This window comes from Rattus norvegicus, chromosome 2 (assembly GCF_021556685.1).
Source record: "Rattus norvegicus strain SHRSP/BbbUtx chromosome 2, alternate assembly SHRSP_T2T, whole genome shotgun sequence".
NCBI classification, from domain to species: domain Eukaryota; kingdom Metazoa; phylum Chordata; class Mammalia; order Rodentia; family Muridae; genus Rattus; species Rattus norvegicus.
In genome coordinates, this window is record NC_141535.1 from 113,744,253 (window position 1) to 113,767,256 (window position 23,004).

Sequence of the window (23,004 nt, forward strand, 5' to 3'; positions counted from 1 at the left end):
GTTGCTGAGATAATTGGCAACACCAGGACAGAAGAATGGGAGTGGGCACTCAGGGCTCAAAGCTGACTGTGAGGTACATATATGTGATTATAGTGCCAGGACAGAAGAGTGGGGGGATTCAGCTGGCTGTGAGGTATACAAGGGTAAGGATATATACAATGTGGGAGTCATCGCAGGTGTTCAGGGGCTTAGCAAGTCAAAGGAGTGAGTATACATCATGGGGTTACAAATTCAGCAGAGGTTGAAAAACATGGTCTTCAGGATACCTTAGGCTTAGGAAATGGAAACTCACCCTTGTAAGGTATGGGGACTTAATAACAATGTGGCTCCGGTTTCGGTTTTACATTATATAGCCTAGGATGACTTTGGATTTGTATTCTCCTGACTACACTTTCCAAAGGCCCAGCCACACCTGGTTTGTGTGGTACTAGGTATTGAACCCAAGACTTGATGCACGCTTCTGAAAGTATTCTAGCAACTGCTACATTTCCAGCGTTAAGCAGTACTTTTTCTATTTTTGTTGCAGACCCTGGGCTAAGACAAAGATTCTGAGCCATAAAAATTGAGGGTGCTTGGGAAGGATCACTTAGGGAATCACTGGCCACCTCATAGAGAGCTGAGGTGGGAGGGAGCCTGGCGGGCGCTGGCCTCACGTGACCTTAACCCCCCCCCCCAGATCCCGCCCCACTGCTCTTGCAGGGGAAAGAGGAGGCGCATGCGCACCCCGTGTTAGTGATGGAGGAGAGAAGATGGCGGAAGCGGAGTGAGTGACTTGCTGGTGACTGATGTCGTAACCGGGGGGCGAGTGAGGGCTGCGACACGTCCCCCTGAGGGAGCTGTTAGGGCTCCGAGGCTGGCAGTGCAGGGCCGAGGAGAGGCGGGAGCCACGGCGTGGTGGAGAAGCCTGGCTAGGGGAGGAGGATGGCAGGTCCACTCAGCCTCCCCTCGGGAGTGCGTGCTACGCGGTCCGGTCCCGGGGCTGCGTGGTCCTAAGCGAACTGCTACCCAGGGGACCCGAGCCACCGGGCTCTTACCGGACGCGAGCCCTGCGGCGCTCGTTCGGGGCTGTCATTCCAGTCGCGGGCCGGGTCGAGGTGTGCTAGGCAGGGCAGGCGCCGCCAGGCCTCCACGCTGGCTCCTGCGGGTCTGTCTGTCCGTCCGTCCGTGTGGCGGGGGCTGGGGGAAGAGCAGGGAGGCGTCCAGACAGCGGCTGCGGCCCGCAAGGCCGAGCAGCCCTTTCCCCGCCCCCGCTCCGGCCTTTCCTTGCAGTCTCCCTCCGGGCTCGGGCTGCGGCGGCGAGCGTCCCTCCCTGGAGGGCCGCATTCTTGTGTAGCGCTGTGATGCTATGCTCAGTTAGCGACTTGAAACTTCAGGTCCCCGAGTAGGCCTCTGGCGTGTCAGAGCTGAACGCGGCGAGTATTTCCCTGCCAAGGCCGTGCACTCCCCGAAAGTGTTCTTTTGTAACCAGGCCTCGAAAGGTAAAGCGGTGATTTGGCCAGTTGCACTCACCAATGTTTAGAATTAATGTCTAGGTTCTCTGACCATTTTTGGTTAGTCAGAACTACTTGTCGTCGCCGCCTTTGGGCTTTGAGAGCACAGCTGAGCAGAATAAGACTTTGAAAGATCAGGGTTTCCGGTGGTGTCTTGGATGTCATCAGCACACAGTGCGAAAGTGTTATGACAGAATAGCTCATCATGATTTTTTACCTTGCTGCTAATCGTGTGTAACATTGAGCAGGTACCATATGACACTGTGGTTTGCTGATTGGAAGGAAATGGAAAGAATAGCAGAAAAGTATAAAAATATATGATTCAGCTTCTAATGAAAGAAGTTTGTAGTCCTGTTTTTCCTTTCACTGTTTAACCTTTTAAATTGGAGATGTTAATTCAGGTGTGGTGGGCTGGAGACTTCTGAGTCTGCTTGAAGCCAACCTGAGCTACATAGTGTTACCCTGTTTGTTTGTTTGTTTGTTTGTTTTAGAAAGAAAAGTAAATGTTCTCATTTTAGCCTTGTCAAAGGTGGGAATGACAGTTGGTTCAACTTTTATTTTGCAGGAGAAAAAGACAGTCAAGGAAGGAGGGAACTAGTAAAATCTTATGTGGGTTTCTGATCCTGGGGTGGCAGCTACTGGGGTTTTAGTTTGCAACAGCATGGAAGCCCTTAGAATTGACCTCAGAGGCTTGACTTCATTGAAGTATAGATTTCTTAGTGGGTGAAACCACAACATAAATGGCATAAAATCATAATATTGGAGGGAAAGGATGAGAGTTTGGCAAAAAAAAAAATGTACTTTATCGATTGTACATAGGAAACTGAATAAATTATATTCTACACCCCCAAATTTTAGAGCAGTTTTCTGTGGAAAGAGAAAGATTTTTGTGAAGCTGTGAGAAGTTGCTTTTGTTTGCCACTTTATTTCCTTAAGTGGACTAATCTGTTAGTGAACTAAACTTCTGTTACTAGGGTTAGTAAGGAAAATGGTGCAGCTACTGAGAATTGAAAGAATTAACTTAAAATGTCTTTTTTTTTTCTTTTTTTCAGAGCTGGGGACCAAACCCAGGGCCTTGTGCTTGCTAGGCAAGCGCTCTACCACTGAGCTAAATCCCCAGCCCCAAAATGTCTTTTTAAAAAAAACTTATTTATTTATTATCTATAAGTACATGGTCGCTGTCTTCCGACGCACCAGAAGAGAGCATCAGCTCTAATCACAGGTGGTTGTGAGGTACTATGTGGTTTCTGGGATTTGAATTCAGGACCTCTGGAAGAGCAATCAGTGCTCTTAACCACTGAGCCATCTCTCTAGCCCCCAAATTTCTTATGTATAGATAGCTGGTATACGTGCATTATGCCATGGTATGTGCTCAGTCCCTGGAAAGCTGAAAAGGGCATCTGATGCCCTGGGACTGGGTTTGGAGGTTTGTGTGTGTGTGCTGGGCATCAAACCCAGGTCCTTTGCAAGAACAGCCAAGTGCGCTTAACCATCTGAACCAGCTCTTCAGCCCTACTAGGGTGTTGTTAGGATCTTATTTTTTTTTATTAATTATTAATTAATTAATTTTTAGAGGCAGGGTGTTGTATAGCCCAGGCTGGCCTCTCACTTAATATGTAGCCAAGGATGACCTTCCTCAGGTGCTGGAATTACATGTGTATGTGCCACCATAACCAGATTTACTGAGACTTTTGTTTTAATTCACTGTATGATGACGACAGTTAAACTAGGAAGCTAGTCCTTAGGAATCTTCTAAGAATGACTGTGAGGGGTGGAGAGATGGCTCAGCCGTTAGGTGCATTTGTTCTTGCAGAGGACCTGGATTCAATTCCCTGCACCCACACAGTAATTCAGAACTGAACTCCCCATAATGCAAGGCGCACAGGTACATACACACATACACTCTTCCCCCATATACTCAAGAACACAGAAATAAGCAAAGAACTCTGATAATGCTTAAGCCCTGCCCCCTTAATATTCTCTCACTACTTTATCTTTTGGTTTCAAATTTGTCTTTTTTATTAAAATTTTTTCATACAACGTATTTTGGTTATTTTTTTGTCCCACAATTTCTCCCAGCTTCTCCCCACCTCCCTATTTACCCAACTTTTCCTTTCTCTCTTTTTTAAACAAACATAAAAACAAAAAACAAACCTCCAGAAGGACCTGAGTGGTGGTGGCCCACACCTTTAATCTCAGGAGGCAGAGGCAGGCAGATCTCTGAGTTTGAGGCCAGCCTGCTCTGCAGAGCAAGTTCCAGAATAGGGGTACACAGAGAAACCCTGTCTTGGAGAGGAAAAAAAGAGAGAGAATCCCAGAAACACCTCCCCATGAAAACCCCATTAAAAACAAAAAATTTAAATAAATAAGCAAAAGACTAATTTTAGACAAAAATTGTCAAAAAAACCAAGTAAAATGAAGCAGAAAATCCCCAGAAATACTATCGAGTTCATTTTGTGTTGGCTATTTCTAAGCATGGGAGTTCCCCTGAAGTGTGGGTTGATATAGCCAGTGAGACTCCATTGGAAAGAGTTGATCTTTCCCATTGCCAGTGGGCATCAGTTGCAGATAGCTTCTTGGTAGGAATAGGACCGAGGTCCACTTCTGCATTGCTCAAATCTGTCCCTTTTCAATAATGCAAACATAAACCTCAATCTAGGCTTCATCTCAGTTATGGTTCTGAGTCATTTGAATTCAGTTTAACAGATAGTAGCTATCAACTATTCTTGTACTTGAGGGAATCATGTTTCTCTTCTGTTTGCTGGCTGAGTGCTAGCTTTATTTAGCTCTCCACTGATGGGTTCTTTGTAGCGAGTATTCACTGAAGCATAAAGGCAGTGGTTTTTCCCAGTACTGATCGCTTGTGTCATCTACCAGATTTAAAGACCACAGTACAGCTATGGAGAGTGAGCCCAGCTCTGGAACGTCTGTGTCAACAACAGCCAGCAGCACCACCACCACCACCATCACCACATCCTCCTCCCGAATGCAGCAGCCACAGATCTCTGTCTACAGTGGGTCAGACCGACATGCTGTCCAGGTATTTCAGCCACGCACATGGGGAGTTAAGGCCAAAGACGGCCTCCTGCTTTGTGCCCAAGTCAGCTGCTATGTGTTGATTAGTATCCTCGGATAGAAAAAGGATTGTAAAAGTTCAGGCTGGGAATGCAGCTCCGTGGTTGAGCGTTTGTTAATCTGTGTTTGATCTCTAGCACTGCGAAACATCAAGTAAAAGAAAGAAAGGATTCATTTTTGAAAAACCAATAAAGTTATTTAATAATTGTGCTATTCAGAGAGCGTACATTTGTTAACAGGGAGCTTATAAGATCATGTGTCAGGAAAATTATAGTCGAATGCCTCTAAATGCAGCTATAAGAGTGAAGATATCACTGGTGGTGTGTTTAGAATAGCTGCTTTTCCGACTTATTTTATATTTGAGTGCAGCATACACTTTCACAGAAAGCTTTTCACATCAGGTGGTATAGGAACAGTAAGCAAGAAGGCTCTACAGCCTCTGGGGTAGAGATGGAAGAGAACAGTTGGAGAGATTTTTTAGTAAAGTCACTTAGTTGAGAAAGTAGAATTGATTTAGTTGAACTTTATACCAATAGAGACAATATGGTCTTGTTCCAGAAAGACATTGCCATCTGATGGGTTCTATGTTTGGATTCTGTTGTCATTATTCTTTGTATCTGTGTGCCCTTGGGCGAAAGACATAATCATCTCCTTGAGTCCCAGGAAACAGTAAAATGTGGATAACACTGTGTACTGATCAGTGACTATGAGAATTAAAAGAGCGTGTAGAATTGTGTGGGAGACACTGCAGGTCTCTATAAACGACAGTAGATCCATTGGACAGTTGTGTGCCAGGCACATTTAATGAATGCTTCCTTTATGGAGAGTATTTTGTTTAATCCTCCCAGATCTCTATACAGGAGGGGTTTTACAAACAGGAAAACTAGTGTTAAATGAGCTAAATAATCTATCCAGCCTCACATTGCTGGTGGGTTTTCTACCTCAGCTTCGGCCAGGTTCTACTCCGAGTTCTTGCTGCTCTCTGCTGCTTACTTGCCTTCATGTTTCTAGGATTCTCAATGCTTATAATTGCATTTTTTGTTTTTTTGAAACAGGATTTTCCTGTGTACCCCTGGTTGTCCTAGGTCTTGCTTTGTAGACCAGGCTGACCTTGAACTCCAAGATCCGCCCACCTCTGCCTTTAATTTCAAGTGCTGAATCTGACAGTGTACTCCAGGCTTGTAATTGCATTTTTAAAGTTCCTTTTAATGATTTATTTATTTTTATTTTACATACATTGATTTTTCTGCTAACATGTATGTGTCTGTTGTCAGATCCCCTGAAATTAGAATTATAGCCAGTTGTGAGCTGCTGTGTGGGTGCTGGGAACTGAACCTGGGTACTTTGGAAGAGAAGCCAGTGCTCTTAACCACTGAGCCATCTCTCCAGCCTCCCCAACCCCATATTTTTTTAAGGGCTGGGATCCAAATATTATTTGATTATTGCATTCTTCACCCTTTGTGTTACACTCATCCCCGTAACTCTTCTGTGGTTTGGAGTTTCGTTCTGAAGTCACTGTGGAGAACCTTGTCAGCTCAGCAGAGATACAGACTTAAATGCACAGGAGGAAAATTACCTTGAAGAACATACAGATTGTGTGATATCTGACTATGCCGTTTATTTCCACTTTCACTTAAGCTGGATAAACTAAAAACTGTAATGCTACCAGAGACGTGGCAGGTACCGATATGTCTCATAAGAAGTTCAGACTCCAGTTATTACAAGTCATTGAATTTTCTCATTTAAAGTGTTTTCAAAGCTGTGTTCACTGAACCACTTAAGTAGTTCTTTAACTTTCAAGCTTTCATTTTTCGTCATGTGGATTTTCTTTACCCTGGTTTCAATAGAGAAACAAAATGAGGGTGCTATATTGTGCCTTTAGCTAGTTACTCCAGTGCCAGGTGTCTGGTAGAGAATAGGAGATCATGCTGACACGGGGAAGTTACTACACTGACAGAAAAGCCGGGAGCCAGTTATTTGCTTGTCATGGGGGTTTTAGAACTTTGTTATGGAATTAGAAGATCATATATGGATTTATCTGACCAAAGAGGAATAGTGTAGTTCTGAGTCACTCGGTGTTTCATCCATAGTCTTTCTGTGAGGAATCGCCTGGGAGTCTGTGAGAAGAGTTTGCAGCAGGAGCACTCTGTAGCTGGAGAGAGACAGGAACACTTGCGAGGGAACCGTAGCTCGTCAAACTCTGAGTGAAGGGATCCATGGCTTTCTGTCGGGTACCCTGACTTATCATGGGTATTACACTCCTACCCGTTAGAATGTCTAACACTCTGATGTGAGGCTGAGATTATCGTTCTGTGCTGCTATGGACTCACAGTGGCTGCTGACGCACTCTGACTTGGATGGACAGAGGATTTTTCTATTGTCTTTTTAGAAATCTTGATCTCTCATTAGGCTTAGATTCTACATCTATTAATGATCACTCACTATAATTAGCAATTTGTGAGTTTATTCAAAAATTACTCTATTTTATTAAAAAGTTTTTTTTTTTTTTTTGAGCTGGAGAGATGGCTCAGTGGTTAAGAGCACTGACTGCTCTTCCAGAGGTCCTGAGTTCAATTCCCAGCAACCACATGGTGGCTCACAACCATCTGGAATGAGATCTGATGCCCTCTCCTGGTGTGTCTGAAGACAGCTACAGTGTACTTATATATAATAAATAGATAAATCTTTAAAGAAAATTTTAGGTTTGTGTAAGAGTATTTTGCCTGCATGTGTATGTGAGCCAAGTGCATGCAGTATCCATGAAGGCCAGCAGAGGGCGCCTAGCCCTCTAGAACTGGAGCTATGGATGGTTGTGAGCTCCTATGTGGGTTCTGCCAACTGAATTCTGGTCCTCTGGAAGAGCAAGTGTTCATAACAGCTGGGCCAGCTCTCCACATATACATATACATGTACATATACATATATATATATATATACACATACACATACATATACATATACATATATACATACACATACACATACACATACACATACACATACACATACATGTGTATGTTTTGCCTGCCTCTATGTATGTGTACCACGTGAGTGCTGCTGGCCTGCAGAGGCCAGAAGATGGCATCCGACGCCCTGGACTGCTGCCACACAGGTTCTGGAGACACGCTCAGGTCCTTAAGCTCTCCAGCTCTGGAGTCTTTAGATGTTCCACCAAAGTCCCAGGAGCTGGCAAGGTGGCTCAGCAGGAAAAGACCTTTGTCTCCCAGCCTGGAGATCTGAGATCTGAGTTTGTGTTCCGGAGTCCACATGGTGGGAGGAGAGAACCAACCAAAAGTTGTCTTCTGATCTCACACACACACATGCCATGGTATACCAATACAAATAAGTAAATAAATACATTTAAAAAACAATTAAGAGTATTCCTATGTGGAAACAAAGAATCAGATAGTTTTTAGAAATTTAAAAATTATTTGAGTCATTTTTAAAAAGCAATGCCTCTTTAATTTTATATAATGTTTAATGTACTCATTGTAGAACTTTCAGACATATGTAGAAAGGACAAACAGACAGTAACAGTCATCTTCAATATCCTCACCTTATTATCTCCTAAATTGTATCTTATTCAAAATGTTTTTCTTCACTGGTGATGGATTTGGTACTTCCTGGGTAGCTTGATCACTGCACCGTATAATACTAGGTATACCTGTAGCAATCTACATTACACTTAAAACTCAAGTTCAGTTTAAAGTTAAAACCCATGTCTTTATCCTAGCCATTTTTATGTACCTGCTAGGCGTGTGCTGGTGGTCATTGCATTTGTCTGTATTACTGTTTATAATGGGTGCATGGTAAAACTATTTTTTGTACATATCCCGTGACATCTGTGTACAGAAAGGCTATAAACTTAACTACTAGTGTAGGGAGTTTTATTTTCCTAGTCAGTAGGAGTATTTTTTTTTTTTTTGAATCTTTGTCCATCTAAAAGTTGAGAGTTGCTGTATCCCTTTAATTTGTTAAGTTTTTTTGACTACTAATGAGAGTTAAGATTTCTTCATTTATTTGTCCTTTAAGTGAATGAGGTAGGTAATTTAATTTGTATTAATGTTGCATATTTTATATATAATGTATTATTAGTGTATAATGGGCAAATCCTAGAGGTGTACAGCACTAGTACATGTGTCAGTGAGCTTAATGACATTGACTGGTAAAGCAGCAAAAATGTAAACCGCTCCTTCTGATACTGAAGTTCATGGTTGATGTGGAGTTAAAATGGCAGAGCTGTGCTTGGCGTGCATAAAGGAACAGAAAACCACAGGGAGGAAAGGCGATCTGAGACGGTTTGACAGAGGCCCTCTTGCCTCCCACAGGTAATTCAGCAGGCCCTGCATCGGCCCCCCAGCTCGGCAGCTCAGTACCTGCAGCAGATGTACGCAGCGCAGCAGCAGCACCTCATGCTGCACACGGCCGCCCTTCAGCAGCAGCATCTGAGCAGCTCCCAGCTCCAGAGCCTGGCGGCCGTGCAGGTGAGACCGCGAGGACCGTGTGGTAGATGGGGTTGCTGGAAGTCAGGAGGCAGGTGTTCCCCCTGAGGAGATGGCTCATAGGCTGACACATACAAGTGTGTGTGTGCATGTGTGCGTGTGTGTGTGTGTAGGCCTTTCTCTGTGTGTGTGTGTGTGTGTGTGTGTGTGTGTGTGTGTGTGTGTAGGCCTTTCTGTGTGTGTGTGTGTGTGCGTGTGTGTGTGTGTGTGTAGACCTTTCTAAAGTCTGAAATTAGTCTATCAATAACTTAATTTTATGATTAATGTTTTTGTTTAAAAAACAAGACAAACCAAAATATTTTCAGCCCAGCGGTGGCGATACCAGGCTTTAATCCCAGCACTTGGGAAGCAGAGGCAGACAGATCTTTGTAGTTTCAGGCCAGCTTGGTCTACAAAGCAAGTTCCAGGACAGGCAGAGTTACACAGGAAAACCTAGGTCAAAAAAAAAGAAAAAAATTAATATTGTACAGTTAAACTTTTTGCAAGATTTAATTGTTAATCTTAAATCTGACCAGAAAATAATCTTAATTTGCAGAACCTAAAAAAAAGAAGGTATTTCTGTTATTTATAGATACCAGCTCTTGCTTCTTTCAGTAGTGTACTATTTGTTTGTTTAAGAAAGACAGGGTCTTCCTAGCTCTGACTGGTCTAGAAGTCACTATCTAGACCAGGCTGACCTCAGTTTCGTGGAGAGTCACCTGTTTTTACCTTCTGAATTCCGGTATCAGAGGTGTGTACCAACATGCCAACTTCAATAGTGAATTAAAAAGTATTTTAAGTAACAGTTATGTTTATGATTTAAGAAATGGAAATTCACTGGCTGTCAAAATAACTCAAGTTTCAGCCTTGGCTGTCCTGGAACTTACTCTGTAGACCAGGCTAGCCTCAGACTCAAATCTGCCTGCCTCTGCCTCCTCAGTGCTAGGATTAAAGACATGTGCCACCACCTTGCTTCTTTTTCTTTTTTAAACAAATTTATCAATGGTTTTGATGTGTTGTATGAATACACATGAGTGTGTGAATGTGTGTTCCCATGTGTACACATGTGGAAGCCAGGGCAGATGCCAGTTGTCTGTCTTCATGGTCTTTCTCTGTAGCTCTCCTCCCAGACTGCCTTGAAAACGGTCTGTCAGGAGCCGGAAGCTCACTGATACAGGAGGCTGAGCTTGCAGGTCTTCCTGCCTTTGTCCTTCAGAGCTAGGCTGACTGTGGAGCTGTGCATGGCTTTTCATATGAATGTTGGGGATTAAAAGTCTGTGAGCTCAGGCTTACAGAACAGGGTTCTTACTCACAAAGCCGGCTCCCTGCTTAGTTTCACTTAACTGAGGCAGTAGGCAGCCTGGCTTCAAAGGTAAGGGAAGAGCGAATCTCAACCGGGGGTTTCTACCCTGCCTCAGATCATTCAGGTCCCATAAAAGACACAAAACCCTATACTTATGATAAGCTTTCATCGCCGCTAGAGTTGGACAGGTATCCACCCTCTGTGCTATTAGATTGACTTCCCTGCCTATAACCCGAGCTTGTATGACTTGCCATGTTCCGCCTGGGGCGCTCTTACTCCAACTGGCTAGTCCTCTCTGCCGTGTTTGCCTTCCCCAGGGCGCCTTCTCTTTCCCCTTCCTTCTCCTCTCCTGGTCCTACCTCCAACCCGACCCTGGGAACTGAAACCCTGCTACCTCTCTTCTGCCCAGCTATAGACTATAGGTCTCTTTATTCCAACCAACAGTTTTACATTAAGGAGCAAGGCTACATAGTATCACATGGTATAAGTGAAAATTTCCTCATCCCTGCGGACAACCAGACTTGGGGCCAGTATTTAGCATCACAGAACATAGCAACAGACCAAACCTCAACATTGTTTTTTACAGTCTGGAGAATCATCTACCGTAGTCATGTTTTTTTTTTTTTTGTTTTGTTTTTTTTTTGTCTTGTTACTTTGAAGTTTTTGAGATAGGGTCTCTCTCCTGGTTATCCAGGAACTCTGCAGACCAAACTGGCCTTGAACTCACAGAGATCCGCCTGCCTCTGCCTCCAAGTGCTGGGATTTAAAGGCATATGCCACCACCTAGTGTATTTTTTGTTTTGAATGAATGAGTTTATTAAGTACTTAGCAAGTGAAAGCAAAATGATAAATTAATAGAAAGAAAAACATTATCAAATCAGGCAGACATCAGTCCAAGCCCCATTGAGGCAGTCAGTCGGAGTTCCTAATGGGTGTCCTGGATGTTTCCTCAGGCAAGGCTTCCAAGCACAGATAACAGCAGAAAAGGGACACCATCAAACCAGGGGCTTGCAAAAGCCCAGCAGGAACCCTACTTGGAAGTCCCTGATATTTCCAGTTGACATGCCCAGTTGAAGCAGAGTATCCCTTTGGGTGAAGCTTCCAAGTCACAGAACGCATAGCAATGTCTAGAGATAAATTTATCAAATTGGTGTTTGAAGCCTCCAGCCAAAACCCAACATTGCAGTGAGGCAGTTACCAAGAGTTCTCAAGTGAGCCTTCTCTGCAAGGCTGAGCTCCCTACACTCCCCTCACGGCTGAGCTTTCAGCTTTACCCCCTTTCATTTTATTATTTACTTCTTAAAGACTTTATTATTTGTTTCTCTGTACGTATGTATGTTTGTATGCACACCTGTGTGCAGTGCCTGTGGAGGCCAGAAGCGAGCATTAGATCTCTTGGAGCTTGAGTTACAAGCATCTGTGAGCCACTTGCCATGGATGCTGGGAATCCAACTTAACCACTGAGCCATCTTTCCAGCCCCAGGGCAGCACCTGTATTTCATGGGCTAGACAGTAAAGATATCAGATGGGGATGGTTTATCTTCTAGCTGTTTTCAGGACATGACGTTTTTATTCTTGGACAATTCTGCTTTATTCCTGTGTCACAGTGCTAGTGGGGTCTAGTCCATTCCCAGGCAAGGGATGGCAGTAGACACTTGAAAAAATAAATGTGCTTGGAGCTGAGTCGTGGGAACCCCACTTCTACTACTAGCTGCTCAGCGAGCTCAGATAACACGTGACAGTTTACCAGTATAACAGCTAATAAAACCAGATTGGGGTCAGTGAGATGGCTCAGAGGGAAAAGGCACCTGCTACTAAATGAACCAACAGATCTAATGAGCTGAGTTTGATCCCTGGACCCACACGTAACAAAAGCAAATACATATAGACATGTAGACATAAGAGTAGCCAGTGCAGGGGAGGGGAGGGCTTTGTTTGAGACCTTTCAGCTTTGGTTTCTTTCTTAAAAAAAAAAAAAAAAAAAAAGGCTAGGATCAAGCCATGTTGACCATACGATGATTTCTTTCATACGTAGACTTTAGAACTTTTATTGTACTTTTATATTATTGTAGCTCAAAACAGAGGTTTTGGTTTTGGTTTTTTTTTCCCCTGCCGTGTTTTCTGTTGACTCTCAAGCACTCAGAACAGAAGGGAGATAAAGATGTTTGGCAGCAAGCTGTCTCTGCCATGGTTCTGATCACTCAAGGAGGTTTTCAACGTAATGCTTTTACAGACATATTACAACAGTTCTGTTATTTTAGGCCAGTTTGTCCAGTGGAAGACCATCTACATCCCCCACAGGCAGTGTTACACAACAGTCAAGTATGTCCCAGACATCTGTAAGTATACAAGAATTTCTCCTGCATTTAAAGATTGCAATTGTTGTTTTCCAAAAGCTAACTTGTTATTCATAAAGCTGCCATTCAGTTAGTGAGTGCCTGGAAATGGGTAATTAAACTTTTAAAATCTGAGGTTCTTAAACAGGCTTATGTTTATTTTTTATTATGTGTTCGTCTGTGCTATGCAGGTTTAAAAAACTTTTTAAAAATTTTATTTGTCTGTATTTTATGTGCTTTGGTATTTGCCTGCATGTATGTCTATGTGAGAATGTCAGATCTTGGAGTTACAGACAGTTGTGAGCTGCCATGTGGGTGCTGGGATTTGAGCCACACTCCTCTGGAAGAGCAGTCAGTGGCCTTAACCACTGTCCAGCCTGTATATACAGATGTAAGGAGGCTGGAGACACCAGATCCCTCTGGAATGAACGTACAGGTGGTCGTAAGTGGCTCATTGCAGATGTTGGAGTTGGGCTCTAGTTTTCTGCCAGAGCAGTCCATCCAGACATTGAGTCGTCTTTCCAGTGCTTGGAAACCTGAATGCTATTGAAGCTTTGTGTATTCTTATACATCTTTCCCATTGATTCTGTTTAATGTCTTCTGATTCTTAATTCTTTTTTTAGTTTCAGAATTTATTGAAAGCCTGAAGTACTGAAAAGTATGTCATGTCTTTGAATGACTTAAAAACAACAAAGAATAAAATATACGCACGCACACACACATGCACGCACGCACGCACGCACAGTGAAGCAAAGCAAGATAGTTTTGAGTATTTTGTATTTTGACACAGAGTTGCAAGTTTCCATTTGAGACAGTTTATTTTGAGAAAGAAGTAAAAGAAAGCCATTTTTCTGTATCAGGTGGTAGTTTGTACAGGTATGGCCCCCAAAGACTCATGTGTTTGAATGCATGGCCCATAGGGAGTAGCACTCACTGTTAAGAGGTGTGACCTTGTTGGAGGACGCCTGTTACTGTGGAGGTGGGCTTTGAGGTTTCATGTATGCTAGGCCTAATTGGGCACTCCCCTGTTGCCTGTTGATCATGTGTACTCTTAGCTCCTCCTCCAGCAGGATGTCTGCCTGCCATGCTTCCTGTCATAATGATAACGGACCGACTCTCTGAACCTGTAAGCCAGCCCCAATTAAATGTTTCTCATTATAATAGTTGCTGTGGTCATGGTGTCTCTTCACAGCAGCAGAAGCTCCAACGAACACACCCAGAAACTAGGTCATAAGACACAAGCTCTAGGAACAGACCATAAGACCCCCTCCCATAAATTTTGCACTATTTTTTAGATAAAAGAAATCTGTGTAGACATGTTAACACAGGTCACCTTTTTAGTTTAATATAATTCAAATTAAAGCATTCTGAACATAAAAATAGTCTGTATATTGTCTACTTAGGTGCACTAATTTTGCTTGTGCATACAACATTGTCTTTCTGCATATACACACATTTGTTGAACTATTTAAAAGTCAGTTGAGCTATATTCCTAAATACTTTGATATATTGTCTAAGAACAAGGTCATTTTTTATGAAGCCACAGGAAAGCCATTAAATTCTAGAAGTTTAATCGGTACAATGCAGGCCATTCTTAAGCTTTTCAGCAAAACTATGGTGAGCCAGATAGCCTCTGTTGTCAGGGGCTGCCGGTCTGGCATTACAGGACAGCCACCTTCTACCAGCTAGGTAACAGCAGCACCCTGTGTTGTCTTCTTTCCAACATAACAACAGAAAGTGTCTCCTAGTGGCAAACATTTTGCAGTTGAAAATCATTGAGTTTTCCTAAGAAAGTCCTTTTAGTGCGTTTTTTCTGGTCTAAGGTGGTATTACTTCTTCCATACTTTGTGAAGTTAACTCCCATGAAATACAGTCCACAGGTGTTATGGAGTTGAAGATGAACTTGTACTTACCTACCGGTGTGTGTTTGCTAAGTGTGTGCTTTAGACAGCATACACTTAGTTTTCTGGTATAAGAGCACTTGTTGCTTTTGCAGAGGATCTGGCCAGCTTTGGTTCCCAGCACCCACTTGATACCTTGTGGCTGTCTAAATAAAGTTAGACTGAATGAAAGGACTTAATGTCATATAGCTTTAATCGTGGACCCTGAAGTTATGATTATTGATGTCAGTGTCCTAATACACTTGTAGTTAAAAATTTAAGTACCTCATTTGTGGGCTCTTTGTTCTGTGGAACACTGGGGTAACTTTAGGGCATAGATAGGTGCTCTGGGCACATTTTCTTTTAGGAAGTTAAAAAGGTATCATTTAAAAATATCTTTTTATGATTTTATGTGTAAGGTACTCAGAGAAGCTATCATTTCAAGTGAATATGTTTTTTAAGAGACATAACTAATGCTACCTGTCCTAAGCCAGACAGCACTATTTCATGGAGTACATCAGAACTGTGAGTGGCTGGTTGGGTGAAAGAAGTGTTAAGGGAGAATAGACATCAGGTAAAAAGAGGACAGTATGCCATGTTTATTTTATTTACTGTTCTGGGTAGCCAGTTGTTAAGTGATTTCACCAGAAGCATAGCTACAGTGGCTAACAAAATTCAGATCAGTAGTAGAGAAATCTCTGGGTAGTAATAATAAGAATGAATTATTGGGTGGCAGTCTGTCTGCTCATTTCTGCAGAATCTCTACCCGCTTTCAGCTTTTTGAGGCAGGTCTTACTCTGTAGCCTGTGTCACCGTGGCTTTTTGATGATTCTCCCACTTCTCAGTCCTAGGGTCACAGGCGTGAGCAGGCATATTTGGTGAGTCAGTTACTAGGATGGATTTTCAGGTAATCATGAAGCCATGTGCAGGGGATTCACTTGTGTCTAGATAATGGGAATAGAGCCAAGGAATGAATATTACACAGATCGTTAGAGTCTAGTCACATGACCCAGGAAAGTCAGTGTTGCTTAGCAGGTAATGTTAGTGACCACATAAATACCGAGCAGTGCAGCATCTGCCGCCATCCCTTCTGCCATACGGAACACTGAACTTTAGACTATCTCACTCACTTACTGTGGTGGCCTTATGAGCCCAGAGGTTGGTTTCCTTAGCACTTCAGTTGATCAGGGCCAGAGTTAATTAAATTTGGGTTGCTAAAATGAAAATTAAATCAATAATAAACTCTGTTGCCAAAAAAAAAAAGAACGAAACCAACAAAATAGAAGTAAAATTTGCACTTGTGTTAAATGGTTTACATTTTTAAAATACATAAGGTTCTTTATCCGTAGAAAGATGAATATGGCCCTTCACAAGATAACAGTTCAGAATTGTATTTGTCTGAGACAAGGCCTTTAGCGCAGGCTGGTCTGAGGAGGACCTTGAGTTCCTAATCCTCCTGCTTCCACTTGCAAGTGCATGCACACACCACCATATCTAACTATGTTTAGGAGTTTTTAAAAAGAAGCCAGGGCTGGGAGTAGCTGAATGATAATACTTAGCTAATATGCTTGAGGCCTGGTGGTCAGTCCCTAGGACTAAAAGAACCACCACCCCAAAACAAAAAATGTTTGGATTAAATCTACATTTATGGAGCTGGAGAGATGTCTCAGTGGTTAAGAGGACTTGCTGCACATATGTATAATTAAAAAGAAGTATTTTTTCTTATTAAAAAACTTTAATAACCTGTGTATGTGTACACACATATACTGTCCTCTTTTTACCTGTGTCTTGAGGTAGATTGGTTCCCAAGTTTTCTGAGGAACTGCCATATTGATTTCTAAAGTAGCTTCACAGGTTTACACTCTTAGCAGCAGTGGAGGAGTGTTTCTTGTTCCACATCCTCACAATTGTTGTTTTATGATCTTAGCCATTCTGACAGATGCAAGATGAAATCTCAAAGTCGTTTTCATTTGCATTTCCCTGGTGGCTAAGGATGTGAAACATTTCTTTAAGTGTTTCTCAGCCATTTGAGATTCTATAGAGAATTCTCTGTTTAAATCTATACCCCATTTTAGACATCTAGTTTCTTAAGTTCTTTATGTATTTTAGATAGTGGTCCTCTGTTGGATGTGGAGTTGGGAAAAATCTTTTCCCATTCTATGGGCTGCTGTTTTGTCCAATTGACAGTGTGTGTCCGTTGCCTTACAGAAGCTTTTCAGTTTCCGAGGTCCCAGTTATGAATTGTTGATCTTAGAGCCTGAGCCACTGGAGTTCTGTTCAGAAAGTGTCTCTTGTGCCAATGTGTTCAAGACTATCCCCACTTTCTCTTCTGTCAGGTTCTTAATGATTTATTTATTTCATGTAAGTGAGTACACTGTCACTATCTTCAGACACACCAGAAGAGGACATCGGACCCCATTACAGATGGTTGTGAGCCACCATGTGGTTGCTGGGATTTGAACTCAGGACGTCTGGAAATTCAGCCAATGTTCTCCACCACTGAGCTATGTCTCCAACCTATGTGTCTGGTTTTAAAAATGTTTAGGTCTTTGACCATGTATTTTTCCCTTTACAACTACTCATAGACCCTCTCCTACTTTCCAGCCACTTAACTTTATATTCTCTCCCCACCCCAAAAACCCTAAATCAAACAAACAACCCCCCAGAACAAGAAATAAAAAAAAAATCACAAAAATGAAAATCAAACAAAGACCAATAATACAAAAAACTTACCAAAACAAAGCAAAATGAAACAAAAGTCTACAGAACCATGATTGAGTTCTTCTGTTGGTTAGGTACTCTTGAGCATGGGGATCTGGTGTTGGCCGGGTACTCCTAGGCATGAGGACCGATGCCTTCTTTTGGCTTCTGTAGGCACTGGGCTCACCGGCAATCCCCCTTCCTGCATATACATACATAGTTTAAAAAATCTTCCTTTAAAAGACTAAGTTATGAGAATACCCAGTGATATCACTGCTTTCATAATGTATTCTGAAAGCTTGATTGCATGCATGTGGGTTTTCACATTAAATTCTGTAAGTGACCAATGATGTAACTTAGGGCAAGCAAACCATTAAGTTGCCTCACCCCAAACTTTTCTGATATTGTCTATTTGGATTTTAGCTTTTTCTTCATCCAGATATATCTACATTTAGATTAAAGAGCAAAGATTCAGTAAACGATGATATGGTCTGAATTGTGTCTCCCCAAAATTCATATGTTTGAAACCTGTCCCATGTCACTATATTAGAAATCGACTTGTAGTGAACTGGTTTAAAGTTACATGAGGTCCTAAGGTGGAGCCCTCCTATAAGAGTACCATTGTCTGTCCAAGAGGAACCGTCTTCAGGGCTCTCTCCAGCACAGCAGGATACAGGAGACGGTAGTGGGCTGTTAGCCAGGAAGAGACCCCACAGGAAGGGCTCCCTTACTCCTCTCAATTGTAAAAAATAAATGTCTGTTTTTAAAGTTTGTGGTGTGGGACTTGAACACAGGCCCTCGCGTGGGCGAGGCAGCTCTCGCATTGAATCCAGTCCGCTCCTGAGATCTGTTGCTCAGGCTGGGGGTTGTGCTTTTCTGTTGCAGCAGACTGAGACTGAAAAGGTCTTAAAGTACCAATTCACTTGGGAATTACTCAGTAATATTGTATCTGCGAGGGCTTTGTCAGTGTGTGTACCACTGACTTAGATGTTAAGTTACACTCTGCCACGGTTTCTTAAGTACTTTCCATGTGATGGTTTTACCAGTCTGCAATCCCACCAACAATGGAGGAGTGTTCCTCTTTCTCCACATCCTCGCCAGCATCTGTTGTCCCCTGAGTTTTTGATCTTAGCCATTCTCACTGGTGTGAGGTGAAATCTCAGGGTTGTTTTGATTTGCATTTCCCTTATGACTAAAGATGTTGAACATTTCTTTAGGTGTTTCTCAGCCATTCGGCATTCCTCAGCTGTGAATTCTTTGTTTAGCTCTGAACCCCATTTTTTAATAGGGTTATTTGTTTCCCTGCGGTCTAACTTCTTGAGTTCTTTGTATATTTTGGATATAAGGCCTCTATCTGTTGTAGGATTGGTAAAGATCTTTTCCCAATCTGTTGGTTGCCGATTTGTCCTAACCACAGTGTCCTTTGTCTTACAGAAGCTTTGCAGTTTTATGAGATCCCATTTGTCGATTCTTGATCTTAGAGCATAAGCCATTGGTGTTCTGTTCAGGAAATTTTTTCCAGTGCCCATGTGTTCCAGATGCTTCCCTAGTTTTTCTTCTATTAGTTTGAGTGTATCTGGTTTGATGTGGAGGTCCTTGATCCACTTGGACTTAAGCTTTGTACAGGGTGATAAGCATGGATCGATCTGCATTCTTCTACATGTTGACCTCCAGTTGAACCAGCACCATTTGCTGAAAATGCTGTCTTTTTTCCATTGGATGGTTTTGGCTCCTTTGTCAAAAATCAAGTGACCATAGGTGTGTGGGTTCATTTCTGGGTCTTCAATTCTATTCCATTGGTCTACCTGTCTGTCTCTGTGCCAATACCATGCAGTTTTTATCACTATTGCTCTGTAATACTGCTTGAGTTCAGGGATTGTGATTCCCCCTGAAGTCCTTTTATTGTTGAGGATAGTTTTAGCTATCCTGGGTTTTTTGTTATTCCAGATGAATTTGCAAATTGTTCTGTCTAACTCTTTGAAGAATTGGATTGGTATTTTGATGGGGATTGCATTGAATCTGTAGATCGCTTTTGGTAAAATGGCCATTTTTACTATATTAATCCTGCCAATCCATGAGCATGGGAGATCTTTCCATCTTCTGAGGTCTTCTTCAATTTCTTCCTTCAGTGTCTTGAAGTTCTTATTGTACAGATCTTTTACTTGCTTGGTTAAAGTCACACTGAGGTACTTTATGTTATTTGGATCTATAATGAAGGGTGTCGTTTCCCTAATTTCTTTCTCGGCTTGTTTCTCTTTTGTGTAGAGGAAGGCTACTGATTTATTTGAGTTAATTTTATACCCAGCCACTTTGCTGAAGTTGTTTATCAGCTTTAGTAGTTCTCTGGTGGAACTTTTGGGATCACTTAAATATACTATCATATCATCTGCAAATAGTGATATTTTGACTTCTTCTTTTCCCATCTGTATCCCCTTGACCTCCTTTTGTTGTCTGATTGCTCTGGCTAGAACTTCAAGAACTATATTGAATAAGTAGGGAGAGAGTGGGCAGCCTTGTCTAGTCTAGTCCCTGATTTTAGTGGGATTGCTTCAAGTTTCTCTCCATTTAGTTTTTTTTTTTTTTAAAGATTTTATTTATTTCATGTATGTGAGCACACTGTAGCTGTCTTCAGACACACCAGAAGAGGGCATCAGATCCCACTGGATCCCAGATGGTTGTAAGCCACCATGTGGTTGCTGGGAATTGAACTCAGGACCTCTGGAAGAGCAGTCAGTGCTCTTAACCGCTGAGCCATCTCTCCAGCCCCTCCATTTAGTTTAATGTTAGCAACTGGTTTGCTGTATATGGCTTTTACTATGTTTAGGTATGGGCCTTGAATTCCAATTCTTTCCAGGACTTTTATCATGAAGGGGTGTTGAATTTTGTCAAATGCTTTCTCAGCATCTAATGAAATGATCATGTGGTTTTGTTCTTTCAGTTTGTTTATATAATGGATCACGTTGATGGTTTTCCGTATATTAAACCATCCCTGCATGCCTGGGATGAAGCCTACTTGATCATGGTGGATGATTGTTTTGATGTGCTCTTGGATTCGGTTTGCCAGAATTTTATTGAGTATTTTTGCGTCGATATTCATAAGGGAAATTGGTCTGAAGTTCTCTTTCTTTGTTGTGTCTTTGTGTGGTTTAGGTATAAGAGTAATTGTGGCTTCGTAGAAGGTATTCGGTAGTGATCCATCTGTTTCAATTTTGTGGAATAATTTGGATAATATTGGTATGAGGTCTTCTATGAAGGTCTGATAGAATTCTGCACTAAACCCATCTGGACCTGGGCTCTTTTTGGTTGGGAGACCTTTAATGACTGCTTCTATTTCCTTAGGAGTTATGGGGTTGTTTAACTGGTTTATCTGTTCCTGATTTAACTTCGGTACCTGGTATCTGTCTAGGAACTTGTCCATTTCCTGTAGATTTTCAAGTTTTGTTGAATATAGGCTTTTATAGTAAGATCCTCTGAATCTGTAGTTATGTCTCCCTTTTCATTTCTGATTTTGTTAATTTGGACACACTCTCTGTGTCCTCACGTTAGTCTGGCTAAGGGTTTATCTATCTTGTTGATTTTCTCAAAGAACCAACTTTTGGTTCTGTTGATTCTTTTTTTTTTTTTTTTTTTTTTGGTTCTTTTTTTCGGAGCTGGGGACCGAACCCAGGGCCTTGCGCTTCCTAGGTAAGTGCTCTACCACTGAGCTAAATCCCCAGCGGTTCTGTTGATTCTTTCTATGGTCCTTTTTGTTTTGTTCCATGTGTAGTAAACGTGTGTGACTTACGTTGCAGGATGAGTGGTAGCAGGAATGGGCATTAGCTAGACTATGCAACAGATAATTTTAATGAAGGGTGGGCTGTTTTTTTGTTTGTTTGTTTGTTTTGTTTTGTTTTTCAAGGCAGGATTTGTTTGTGTAGTCCTAGCTGTCCTAGAACTAGGCCTGTGGACCAGGCTGTTGCTAAAGATCATGTTACCGGAGTCCTTTTAGGATACAGCCCAATTGCCCAAGGTTAGGCAGTAGAATAGGGTCTGAACCCGAGCTAATAATGAGGTTTGGGGATGGTGGTTAGGGGAAGGGAGACAGTGTTTTATTGTTAAGCATCGTGCTGATTGCCCTGAGGGTGTACAGGAGTTACAGAGCCTTCCTTCAAGGACAGTCTATTCCTTGGAATAATTATACCCAGACATAGCAAGTATCTTAATAGCATATGATCAAGTGGTAATTGACTTCCTTTCCATAACTGGTATGGTGGTGAGCAGGAAAGAATTGGAGGGATTGTAATACATACATTAGTTTTATATGGGATGTTCATGGCTTCTGTGTTAGTCTTTCACCCTCATGAGGAAACTGTGTTCCAGTACTTTTGTTGTGTGTCTGTGTGCGGAAGACTGATGTACACACAGGGTGTCTGCTGTGGCCATACGGCAGTTTAGTTTTGGAGAAAGGGTTACTAATGGAACATAGAGCTCCTGTCTGCTTCGGTGTGGGCATCCAGGAAGCCCAGGGATGGATTCTCGAGTCTCTGCCTTCCCAGCGCTGAGATTTTGGATGTGTGCACTGAACCAAGCTCAGGTCCTTCTCCTGTGTGACCAGCACTTTTCAGACAGAACCATTTCTCCAGCCCACGTTTCAGAACTTTTAACACTGATGTGCTGTGAGGCACAGTATTAGTACCACATATTGAAAGACAACATTTTAGAGCGCACTGAGGATACAGACAGGTAAATAGTCATAGGGCGTCATGGTGACTGCTCTGTCAGTGGGTACTTTCTGATGGCTTCCTTGTGGCGAGACATTGGTAATCAACTTAGTATGCCTGAAAGTTTCTATTTCATAAGCTTCTATAAATATTTTAACATGGATTTTAACAAGAATCTGATATCCTTGGTCTCATGAAAGGAGTTTTATGGGCTTAATACTTAAGTTGATGTTTCCTCTGGTGGAAGATTGCTGGAAAGCCTGCTTTACCATTTTGTTCCATCAAATGTTAATGAACTGGATGGTGTTATGTTAAGAGCTATGCAGGGAGTGTGCATTTGGATTTTATACCCACCCACAGTAAGCACCTGCAATTTTGATTGTCCTAGGGTCTCCCGCCAGCCTTCCAGTATGTCAGGGCAGTTACGGCAGTTTCCTAGCTGCCTCAGCTTTTTACAAATCGATTAGCCTTTTTCAGGATCTTGTCTCAAAAAATAGGGGTTTCATGTCCAGCTTTCCTGCATAGCAGGCCAAATGTGTACTTCATCCGTGTAGGTGTCATGGATGAGGGGGCTTGCTGGCAGCTGTTGCTTACTTCCTGGGCTGAGTTTTGTGGGTTACTTTGACTCCACTGTCATCTTCATGTTGAGTAGGATTGCAGAATGTCCTTGAGCACATGGATGTGTATTCACTTCCTGAATCAGAAGGCTAATATTTCTTAATTTTATTTTCTGCTTTGTACCACAAAAGGATTTAAGGTGAGGTTGAGTTATATTCTCTTTGAAATTATTAGGAATGAATGATACATGAACGTGGTTATGAATTGGAAAGATGGAAAGGGTGTTTGTATCTCTCTTCTCTGCTTCTCAGCCTCCCCAATCTATTTCTCCTTTACAGATCAAGCAAGTTGCCAGTTTCCAAGGTATTGTCCAGGGATTTACTAGACTACACACTAGTCTTTACTCTTTTGAGCCAGGATCTTATTACATAATAATATGTAATAAACTCAGGCTACCCAGCAACAGTCCTCCTGCCTCAGC

The 23,004-nt window shown here is 42.2% G+C and overlaps 1 protein-coding gene across 22 annotated transcripts in view; it reads left to right on the forward strand.

Annotated features, from left to right (window-relative positions):
* Positions 1 to 731: 731 nt before the first annotated feature.
* Positions 732 to 23,004, forward strand: part of Phc3 (polyhomeotic homolog 3) — a 74,925-nt gene continuing 52,652 nt past the window's right edge. For 12 of the 22 annotated variants that reach the window (XR_015662937.1, XR_015662938.1, XR_015662952.1 and 9 more), the window contains 4 exon segments: positions 732 to 763; positions 4,368 to 4,530; positions 8,894 to 9,049; positions 12,611 to 12,688. Coding sequence is in view for 9 of the 22 variants with exons in the window: in XM_087621908.1 (XP_087478034.1) it covers positions 750 to 763; positions 4,368 to 4,530; positions 8,894 to 9,049; positions 12,611 to 12,688 (411 nt within the window). In the remaining 13 variants the exon portion in view is untranslated. 22 annotated transcript variants of the gene reach the window in all.